The following is a 12,593-nucleotide window of genomic DNA, read 5'->3' on the forward strand; positions in this document are numbered from 1 at the left end:
CGCCGTACTCTCGTCCTCACTCACGTCTTGACGTCTCTCCCGTTTGGTTTCGTCGGGTTGCGGGGCTCGCGATCATCAGTCTCGCTCGCGCGCCCGACCGGGCAGGACCTGGGTGTGGTGTGCGGCATTAGTGTATGATCGATCGCGGGGAATTTGATGAGCGTGCTCCTTCCCGACGTCATCATCATCATCGTGGTGTCATCGATCAACGATTGTCCTCGAGATGACATCGTGGCTGCGTTAACCCCGCTGAATTCTCCCTCCTGTCTCCGTCGATGAAGCGGTTCCAGGATGATGCAGGACATCTCTGGCGGCCCCGCCGACGACCAACGTGCCTCGTCCAAGTCGGTATTGCTCAACACCTTCATCGTGAAGAAGAAACGCTGCCGCGTGTACTTTCATCGTGGCACGCTCATCTGGGAAACCGAGCGACCGCCTTATAGTAAGCGTCAATCGCGAGTTTCCTTCATCGTGGAATTTTTACTTAAGAGCCATACGTCTCATCATTTCGCGAATATTGAATACTTGGTGCTTGATTAAACGAATTGGAAACGATTCTAATCATCGGATGAAACTTGTTTCGAATTTTTTTCGAATACAGGTGGATGTTGGATGAATTGAACTGCTTGCTGCAAGTGGGCTAATCCACATTTTGTAAAAACGGAGTAAATGAATCTGATTTCTCATCTTAAAATTCAAAATTTACTTTAAAACCGAATGTGATGAAGCAATTTGGCTAGCAGCATTGTTTTTTTGTAATCGAAAGCCTATAAGAAATATCTATTTTTAGATGAATTATTCGACACAAATTTTTTCTGTGTTATTATCTCATTAATCATGCGAAAAGTTATTAATTAAGAACGATCCCTCGTAACTACATCAAATAATATCGAATAATCACAATTGCACCTTGATTAACGTATATAGTAGATAATTTTAAACATCGGCAATGAAATTCTCTCCGAATAAATTTTTTTGGAGATAAACAGACGATTATACATATTAAATGATTATCTCATCGGTGACGTGTGTTTTAACGAAAACGTTGGACATTGAAAGGTCAAGATTGTATTTTAATTAAGATGCATGCTCAGATTCGACTTCGAAGAATTTTTGAAGAGCTTCTTCTCTGAAAAAAGAGTCTGATAATAACTATTAAATGTCGAATGAAATAATTGCAATTTAATTTTAGATTTTATATATATATATATATATATATATATATATAATAGTAAATACTATCAAATGATTAGTTATATTATTATATTTGGTGATACTTATTCTTAAATATAGAAATTTAGAAAAGTTAGTAAAATTATTTTTTATTAACATTTAATTGAAATTATTTTATTCAATATTTTGCAGATATTTTCAACTTTTTTTCAGTATATTACTGCAAGGTACAATTACTGGTTAACAAGGTTAATAAAATAATTTAACAAGGTTAAATTGCTGTTATATTAGGATTGCTATTCCATTGATGGAGCAATGTTTTTCCTTGGTCTTCTTCGAAATATCGAATACCTTCCAAAGTTAACCATATTAATGAAAAATGAGAATTAATATCGATTGAATCATTGCGTTAACGATGTGTATATATATTTTCTCTTAACAAGTACATCGAATATTTAATTTATGAGCTATTCAGTTTACCCTTGGAGAGTTGTGGGACTAATGGAGTAAATTATTCGTTCCCAACAGACGCTCGTCAATTCAAATCCGTTCTTGGCAAACATGGATGGACAAATGACGGCTTGTAATAATTTACCGCGTTTTTCTCTCTCTGATTCCTCTTTGAAATGTTCCTTCAAAAACAAATATAGACGAATAATAATCGATGTTAATTGGATTATAGTTATATATCTCGTCGATGTGACCCTTCTTTTAGCAAAAACGCCAAATATTTCACTTTGTACTTAATTGTCTTCATTTCAGAATTATCATACGCAGAGTTAAACATCTATTTATTACGAATTATCAAACATAGATTTTTATGAATCTGATAAAATTTATTTTTTTACGATATTACTTATTATTTGCTATAACAATGACGCAACTGAAAAAACAGTTTTCCAGAAAATGAGTTCGAATATTTTGAATTATTAAAATTCTAAAATTCTAAAATATTAATTTTGAAATGCAATTTTAATGAAATAATTGTAGAAATAAAAGTACATTTTTGAAAATACATTTTTTTCTTTCTTCTTTTTTTATGTTTTTATTTTTTTTTCTGTTAGGAAAACTTCAAAATAATAATTTTTTAGTTAGATTATTGTTATATGAAATGAGTATGAATATAAGAAAATAGATTTTATCAGATCAGACACGCAATTTGCATGCGAACAGTTGCGTGCGTCGTTTCGCTTGCAAAATAAAATCCAAGATTATTCAAACCGGATCTGAATAATGCAGGTTGTAAGAATCTTGAATGGGATGTAAATTGTTCTCGTATAAAATCATTTAGATTCGACACGAATTTATAAGCAGAGTACAATTTATCATAACACACAAAATGATGCCAAAAAGAAATGATTACTAAAAGTCAATCAGTCACGATTCACTTTAACGTCATTTTGATGTTATGGAAAGAAGAAGATTTTGAAAAGTAAGAAAAAAGTTACAATTACAGATCTAATTTTGTTTTGACATTCTAACAACCAGTTTGAGTCCTGCATAATTATTTTGATGGTCCAACAAAATTATCAGACTTACATAGAAAAATCTATATTAGAAAAAAATTTAATGCCTTCAGCAAAACAATTTAGTTGAGGTTTTTAACAGCAATCAAATATTTAATTATTTTTAAATTTTATTTACATAATAAAAAAGTAAGGTTGGTTTTGCAAAATAATTCCTCTGCTTTGTAAATAACATATATATTTGTACTAACTTAACAATTTAGTTCGCATAAAGTTACAGTTTTAGTTCGGTACATTTAAATAAAAAATTATTTAAATTTTTAGATTATTTCAATAATTTCATCTTTTTTAGTAAATCCGTATGGTGACTTATTATTTTGCTTGGAAATTTTTCGAATCAATTGGTGCACAGTTCATCTTGCTCATCTTGTTTGTTCTCGTTTCTTGTTCGTTCACTTTTACTTTATTTCTTAACGATCTTTTGATCTCGCTACTTATTGCTTGGCTTGGCGCGTTTTTCAAATAAAAAAGCTGTAATCGCAACGCGAATGACAGTTTTGTTCGTTCATGAGTTGTTTAAGTCGCGCTAATTTAAGTTTAAGTCTCAGCTAATTCCAAGGTTGAGAAATGAAAAAACACGTTCTTCATTAAAATTTACTTATCAGCGCGAATCTTATTTAAGTCTCATTGACTTGCAATCTACCGAACCATCAGATTGGTGTTTTGGCGGGTGATAAAAAAATCAAAATTATTATGTAATAAGGATCTCTTTTCAAGATCCACGTTGGATATAGAAAAAATAGTTTTGCTGAAATTTCAGATTGATTGTGTTGAAAGTCCAAAAGTGGCGCGTAGTCATATTTATGAGATAAATTTAAAAAATAAAAAATTTAAAAAATACTAATATAAATATATTTGTATCAGTTTAACATCTAACTTTGACCAAAAGTGGTGCTTCTTGTATTTAAATGATATTCTTACATAAATAGTCTTGTTTTTAATCTTATTATTGACTATACTTTTTAAATTATTTAATATGGAAGCTCTGCTTTTTTTAAAGAATTAAAATTGAGCCAATCTTGAATATCTAATTATATTTCTGAATCATTGAATTTCGATTATCTCAACTAGAATATTATAGTAAATTTAATTAGGAAGTTCAGATTCGTCCATTTTTTTATCAGAATTCTAATTAATCCAACTGAATATTTTTCTCAATGTAGCTGAGTATTTAGACGTTTCAGCAAAATTGTTTTTTTCATGCGGATACTTCGCGCGTATTTTCCGTTCGTGCAGTATTACGTAATAATTAGTCTATATAATTCTTTCTCTCTCTTGTTCTCCTCTCTTTTTCTCTCTTTAGTTGATTGCTCTTAAGGCCAACAAGCGCTTATTAATACAACTCAAGCAATTCAGTCTTACAAGGTAAATCGGTCGGTGTATCTCGAATTAAGTATGGTACACATTAAAAGAACCTGACTTTGACCTTCCTTGGTACAGCATACTTTGCGATGGTAGACGTCACTTATTTAAAAAAATCAATAGGTTACTGATAATTTGAATATGTTGAGTTTTCGCTTGAAAGCAGAAACCACAAGAATAAGGAGATAGACAGGATGTGATTTACTATGTTAAACATGAGGTAAAGCAGAATTTTTATTGGACGTTTCTTTGTATTAATTTATAATTTGAAGTCTAATTCTCTACGATAACTCGTATTAAACGCGTCTTGTAAATAAACACAATTTATGTGAATAAAACACAATTTATAAAAATAAAGTAAAGAGTTTGATAAAGTTTGAAAGTTTCAGTTCCTTTAAATGTTTGAATAAAATGAGAAAAAATGGGAGAAATAAATGAATAAATTGTTATTTATTAGGCGATACATAGGAGAGATTTGGGGACAGTTGTAACAATTTTTAGAAATATATATATATTTCTTTATTTATGACATATATGTTTATTTCTTTTAATGCATATAATGTAACAACTATTTAGCTTTATAGTATTATTTATAAAAAGGTGTAATTTTAGGCTGTTTATGTATAAAATATCAAAATCCGAATTAGTACATGTTGCTCCGATTTGGGGCAAAATGAAACACAGTTAGAAAGTTGTAACATGTTCTAAAAATAAATTATCTGTTCTAAAAACACAAATTCAGTGCTTTAAAAATAAATTATCTGTTCTAAAACAGAAATTATCTTTTTATATTATTTTTGTTTTTAAATCAATAAATTTACTATTAAAAAGCAGTGAATTTGTGTTTTAGAGCAAAGAATTTGTTTCAAAGTAGTGAATTTGTATTTTTAAAACAGTAAACTTGTGTTTCAGGATGAATAATTCGTTTTTAAAGCAGTGAATTTGTGTTTGTAAAGCAATGAATAATATCTATTACAATAAGAAATACTTACAACGCATTCGCAGCCACTGTGATCTCAACGAGTGCTTGTATCGCAATATTTGTGGCTGTGACAGATTTCCTAACTTGAATGGTCGTCAACTTAAAATATTTCAATACTAGAAATTTAAAATGCCTATTACGGTCGAAGTTGGATCTTCATTACTTTTTAAATAATTCAATCTTGAAATACTAATATACACTATATATGTACTTGCATATATATCATATTGTAGTCTTTTCTGAGCGCCAAATTATTTTTCCGGATTATAAACGCAATTAAAATCTCTAGTAAAGTTAAAATATTTTGGTTCACGAAGCAGAGCGACACTTTTTTTTGTCAAATTTTTATTTTTACGCGAAAACGCATCGATTTAGTGTATTTTTATCAAAATTTGAAGTGAGCAGGCCCTTCTTAACATTTACCGTTAATTGTAATGGTGTTACAATGTACCCTGGCGATGTGGTACTTTAAACCTCAAACTGATGTAAAAATTTATATAAATATATTTGAAAGCACTTAAAAATATCCAAAAAAAGACAGACACAGCTTGAGAAAACGTATTTTAGAATTAATAAAATGAAAACATGATAAAAAGCATTTTATTTGAAAGTTTGAAGCAAAAAAGTATAACATCGTAAATTTACACTTACACGGCTTATCTGAGCACCCTACATATAACTTCTTTTACATGCGGCGCACGCAAGATTGATGTCATGAGGCAAATGCAGGCCTTGATACCGACTATTTTTATTCTTTGTATGATCATCTTATCTCTTATCATTTAAAAGATACGCATTGTTACAACTAACCTCCGTTACAACCCAGTCTCCCCTACATATATGATATAATCTCTTCAAGCGTAGGAACATTTAGATTCACTGCGCCAAACATACTAAGCATAGATAAGCATTATCTATCGTAATTTTTAGAATATGCATGAAAGAAGAAAGGGAAGAAATACCTAAAGACAAAAAAGAGGACTAAAAGTAATTTTTTAAAATGACTAATAATAATTGATCTAATGATTAAGGAATGACTCTTAAACGAAGATATAAATAACTAATAAATAAATACAAACTTTGTTATAAATTTAATTGTTTTTCAAATCATTCATTAAAATTTTTATCTAATGTGAACATTAATTGCACTTCTAAAAATAAAAGCGATAATTGTTTTATCAGGATTTTAAATAAAAAATTGTGTAATCATTATAATATTGACTATCCAGATAGCACAGAATATTTATGAAATAAATATAAATAAATATTTCTTGTATTTTTTACTTGGATTATAATATCTTATTAAGTATTTTTATAGCATTTACTACAGTATTTACAATAAATATTAAATAATATTTATAATAAATATTTCTAGTCTGTGCAATTTAAGATCATAAAAATATTTATAAAATATTTAAAATAAATCTTTATAAATATTTTTTAAATAAATATTTTGTAAATATTGTGTAAATCTAACTAGTTGTTTACGTTGTACATAATCCCAAAAGTTGCACATAAAAGGAAAGAAGGAACAATCAAACGAAATTTCCTTTGATTTTTGCTTGTAAATTTACTTTATAACTTCGAGAGGCAAAGATATTATAAAGAATACTAATAAGTTTTCAGCGATCCACTCACGTAGATATGAACACATGTATTCGCCTCGTCCTTGAACGCGATTTGCATATCGTTCTATTTCCTCATACGATGCCCGCACGCGTTTCATCGTATCATGAATATTAAATAAAATAGCGATAATCACACCGCGAGTGGCAATGCGCGTATCTTTATATATAACCGCATTCTCCAATCTCATGACTGACCTGCGTTCAACAATGAAATCCTTATATTCGCGTAGCGTTGCGCGCCCCGTTCGGTTCTACGTGGTAGTTGAACTTTCAACTTGAAAGAGAAAGCGACATAAATTGAAGTTTTGTTAAAAAAAAATGACTATAACAATTCTTTTGAGAAAAATGACGTTAATTAAATTTTAATTAAAATAATTGAGCAAAATATTTGTTTTCAATTTTTGAAAAAAGCAATATTAATTGAATTTGAATTAAGTAATGGAATAGAAAATTTTATTTTTCAGCTTGTAGAAACATTTGTGCTAAAATAAATAAAAATATGCACAAAGTTTTGTTGAAGTATCTAAAATTTAAGACAAAGCTGAAAATAATGGACCATTAAAATGTAAGACACTCAAAATGATTACAAAATTTCATAAATGTTGCAATATTGATTTTCATGCTTAAAGCTATAAAGCTATATAATTATTTTAGAATCAAACAAAATTATTTTCAGATTTGTATGTAGTTAAATTTTTGGATACTTCAACCAAATTGTTTTCTTCGTGTAACATCTTTTTCAATAATAAAATAAATTATAGAAATAAGTTAAATTAATAAAGAAAAAAAAATCAAACTTTTATAACTTTAAAAATAATTGAATAAAAGATATAAGATACTTTTGATTAATTTCGAAGCTCTCTAATTAACATTACCTAACATGTCTTAATAATAACAATTAATATTTTATATTACATAATTTCTTATTTATTTCTTCTTGAGTATACTTTATTGAACGTTCTCCAGCTGGTTACCTCTAGTCTGTTACGTTAATACTTCCGTCATCGTTTCGATCGTAAAGCCTGGTAAAGCCTTGTAGGGCAGTCTTTTTATTATGTCTACGTCATTTCTCGTGCCGGAAATACTCAGCTAGAGAATAACGCCGATCGAAAATAGCATCGCTAATTTCGCGCCGGCGATGCGACTCGTCGACTTAATAGCGCCTGTTTCGGCACGTTGCAGTGAAGCAAGTGCAATACTTGCAATCTTTCACTTTCCATCGTTCAACCTACAACTCGTATGTTTCTTGCAGTGGCATGTTATCCCGGTTAGACAGGAGAAACCTGTCTGTGAGCGAGAAACCAGCATGTCAACGACCTACGGCCTGCGACATGCATGATCTACCTTTATTAATAACTATTGAAAAATCCTAGATTTCTCTGGAAACGGCAACTCTACGAAAATAGCCGGAAATTCATTATTACACGGTTTGTTGAAGCGTCTAAAAATTAGGTAGTAACAGGTATGAAAATAATTTTGTTAGATTAAAAAAATTTTTTGCAGCATTGTTGCATCATGCTTGAGTTTCCTATATGATTATTTCAATGAGCCAACAAAATTATTATTTCAGACCTGTGTGTATACCTAAAATTTTACACAGAGAAAAAAATAGCCTAAATTTAAATAAATATTTATTTAATACTGAAAACATTTACTTACAATAAATAAATATTTACTTAATAAAAAGAAATTAATATTTTTTGTAAATAAATATATTTTTAATAAATATTTAGTTGGTATAAATTGTTCAAATAAATATTTATTGAAATTTAGGATATATATATATATATTTTTTTTTTCTCAGTATATAGATACTTCAGCAAACTCGTTCTTTCCATATATTTATTATGATTTTACATTTTGTTTATTTTATTATTAATTAACAAATGCGCTCCAGAAAAGAATATATTAGATCTTATTAGTAAAAGATCTTTTTACTTACATAAGCAACCAACGTCGAAAGTACATCGCTCGTCGTAATTATCGCAAAGACAAATGATTCAGACAGTGACGTCAACTAATTTGAGACTGCTGTCGTGAAAGATTCGCGTATTCATTTTCATGTATTTTTTAGCATTATTGTTGAGAAGCTTGTGTTCACATACGTCCTGTATAACATGCAAGGAGGTGAAACAGGTTATTAAACGTACACGCAAATATCGGAACGACCCGATTGAAACGCAAAATAGTTATGTAAACTTTGTGTATATTTCCAGCAACAGTATAAAGATTCCTTGATTTGACCTCTCTCTTTCTCTCTTTTGTTAACCTGTTTTGTCAACCTGTTATCGAAGAAATTTATGGAAATCAAATGTAAATTGACTAATTAGCTTTCGAATGCTAAATTCCTGAAGAATAATGTCTTAATTAGAACTTATTACAAGAATTATTATTGTCGAAATTATTATTCGCAAACGTCGAAGTTGCAGGACAAACTGTTGTAAATCCAGAAATTAATCGTCAAAATTGATTGAGTGGTTGTTATAAATTCATTGACGAAACAATTGGCTATTGCGAAGCTGTGCTTCTTCCGTGTTATATTCACTTTTCAGATAATATAGAATATTTATGATAAATATTTATTATTTATTTTTTGAAATGTTATATAAATATTTTATACATATTTTATATAAAGTTTTATTCGAAATATTATTAAAATATAGAGTAATGTAATGATATTTATGATAAGTATAAATAAAGATTTCTGTTAAGTATTTTTTGTGTTTAAATTATAATATAATATCTTATTAAATATTTCCATAGCATTTACTACAAGATTTACAATAAATATTTCATAATATTTATAATATATTTAATATTAATATTAATATAATAAATATTTATAATAAATGTTTATGATCTATGCAATCTAAGATCAAAAATATTTCAAATAAGTCTTAAACATTTATAAATATTGTATGCTGTCTGGGTTTAGACTATAATTAAAATAAAGTTTAGACTATACTTATAATATAATACATGTCAGAATGTAAAACACACACACAGTAACTGCACTTATAATTTTATGTAATTTTGTAAAATACAAAAAAAAATTTGTTAATTTAAAAAAAAATTGAAATTTTATCTACGTATACAATCTTATATTTTATATACAATCTTATAATATAAAATATAAAATCCTCCATTTTTATTGTATTTTCTTGGGAAAAGTAGTAATAAAATCTAAAATAAAACTAACAAAATATTAAAATTATTATAAAAATAAATATTATTTTTAATACAACTATTTTTAATTTATTTTTTGTTAAATATAAAACCTTTACATCAATTTGTGGGAATACTTTATTTTTGATTAAGAGAAGCCAGCTGGATATATTAAAATAATATCGAAGTAAAAATATATAAAAAATTATAAATGTATAAAATACTCATATAAAATTGTAAACAAAATTGCTGAAATCTGAGGTAAATTATAAATTGTCCGACATAGTTTTGAAGAATTGATCGGCATCTTCCGCGACGTATGAGGAAGTCATAACGCGAGACAATAACTGTCGTTTTATTAAGGTCGAGCACGATGCATGATACATCGCTGATGAATCGGTTCTCAATAACAACCGTTTGTTATAGCGCAATCGTTGGAATGACAATTATGTTCGAGGTTCGAACGAATCGCTGCTTGTGAATGTTGTACATACATACATACGAGATTTGACAGATCATGTCGGCAATGTATGCGATCGCGAGAAATGAAACTACTGCTGCTAGCTAAAAATATATTTTGCCACGTGCAAAACCGTTTCTTCACCATACATCACGCATTGTTTCAAAATATATACCTATATCCGCATTAATATGATAATCTGAAATGGTTGATTATTTAGATTTGAGATTATTGCACATTTGAAAGCCTTTACTGCTTAGTTGAACATGAAGAAATAAAAGAAAGAAAATGCAAATGAAGAAAAAAGATGAACAAGAAGATAAAAAAAGAAGAAAGAAAAGAAAGAGAAAATGCAGATGAAGGAAAAAGAAAAAAATCTTTTTAAATATTATTAAATATTTTTTTATACTGTTGAATCTTTAACGATTTAATTCTTAATAATTTTTTTTCTCTTTTTGTTTACCTTCTTTTCTCTTCCTTTCATTTTCTCTCTTTTTCTTATTTCTCTTTTATTTTTCTTCTCTTTTCGTTCTTTTTCTCTTCATTTTCATCTGCATTTTTCTTCTTTTTCCTTTTTTTTAATTCCTTTTCTTTTTTTGTTTGTCTTCTCTTCTTTTCTCTAACTTCCTTTTCTCGTTGCAATTGTTAATTTGTAATACAAGAAGCTACAAATTATTTTATGAATCATAATGCTTACTGAAATTATAAAAAAACTGATTTGTTTTGATAAAAGAAACAAATGATTCTCTATCTCTAATATCATAATTCAGTATAATTGCGATAAGAAAATTTAGGAACTTTTATTTACCTCTAAATAATATATTTTCGAATGGTTTTCAATAGAATAAAAAATTTTAGTTAGAATTAACTACGATAATCTTTGTATCGACACAAGTTTTGAAATATTTGATTTCATTCAAAATTTCGTGTGAATGGGTGGGTAACTGGAATGAATGTTTACGACTCGGTACGTAATGCAAATTACAATCATTCAAAAAATAATTCGATTCCGGATATTTCCGAGCTGCAAATGCACGATGCAACATCGTTATTAATACTTTTTCTCGCTCACACGTGGAAAAAAATTATTCTAAATTGCAGTGGACTAATTGTCGGACGTAATGCTTGGCATACGGATGTTTATCGCAAGAAACTTTGCCTTGACAGACGATAAGCGCGAGATAATAGCCGATATCCTAACAAAGTGATTACGCAGTAATTTATCGACAATACAAGGAAGAGATAAGAAATTTTGGCGAGAATAGTCTCACGTTCAAGAAAGTATATTACAAGAGCAAAGTGCATAATATAAAATATCGAATAAAGCAAACAATCTTCCAGTTTCGATGAAAATAGTAAGAAGTTTTGGGATTTTTTCGGCTAAAAAAATATTTGTGTAAAATTAATCTATCGTATGTAAAACTACGCAGTTTGCATTGAATGAGAAATTTGCAATGTTAAATTATATAGTAATGCTTCCTGTTTTCTTGGAATCGGAGATAAAGCAATATGAAACAGTCCTCTCTTTTGTTCCATTATAGTTCCATTATTACGTCTGAAGATCTATGCAAAATTTGAGCACAATTTTCTTATTGGTTTAAAAGTTATTTATTTCTTTCTTTCGTCTTGAGTTTTATATAAAATCGCGTTTTGTAATATTTATTTGTAAATTTGATAAAGAAGTAACAATCAAGAGTTGAATCAAATTTTAATAACAAATATTGATCAAACAATAATAAATATTTAAGCAAAAGCTAATTTGATTCCATTTGCTCATTTAAAAATTATTGTTCTAAATTTATAGAAAAACATAAAATCATTTTGCTACTAAAATGTAAGCCAAATTAAATATATTTTTACAAAACAACATATGGTTGGTTTCAGGATGTATTCGCGAGTTATAATATCAGCAAAATTTTTTCAATGGCTGCATTCAGCAGAAAAAGTAGCTTTGCAAAATTGTTGTAAAATTCTTGAATATTATTGGTTTATACATTTAAATCCAGTGAAGAAGGAGATCAATCATATTAAAGAATTTTACAATAGTTTTACCAAATTTTTTTTTCTTGATATTGGCTTATTTTGTCTGATTGCTTGATAATTTCAGCTGACGTTGTATAACAAAATATCATGAAAAATAACAAAAATAAAAATTTAGAGAAAGAAGATAGAGAGAGAGAGAGAGAGAGAGAGAGAGAGAGAGAGAGAAGCTCCTCTACTTAATTTTATTACTTTATTTATTTTAGTATTTAGTTTACTTTTTACTACTTATTTTTTAATTTAATTATTTATTATTT

The 12,593-nt window shown here is 28.3% G+C and overlaps 1 protein-coding gene across 1 annotated transcript in view; it reads left to right on the top strand.

Annotated features, from left to right (window-relative positions):
- Positions 1–291: 291 nt before the first annotated feature.
- The window catches only part of LOC105623648 (ceramide kinase), a 23,403-nt gene continuing 11,101 nt past the window's right edge, over positions 292–12,593 (top strand). The window contains exon 1 of the mRNA XM_012205028.1: positions 292–442. Within this exon, the coding sequence (XP_012060418.1) occupies positions 292–442 (151 nt within the window). The remainder of the gene's footprint in view (positions 443–12,593) is intronic.

This window comes from Atta cephalotes (assembly GCF_000143395.1).
Source record: "Atta cephalotes unplaced genomic scaffold scaffold00061, whole genome shotgun sequence".
NCBI classification, from domain to species: domain Eukaryota; kingdom Metazoa; phylum Arthropoda; class Insecta; order Hymenoptera; family Formicidae; genus Atta; species Atta cephalotes.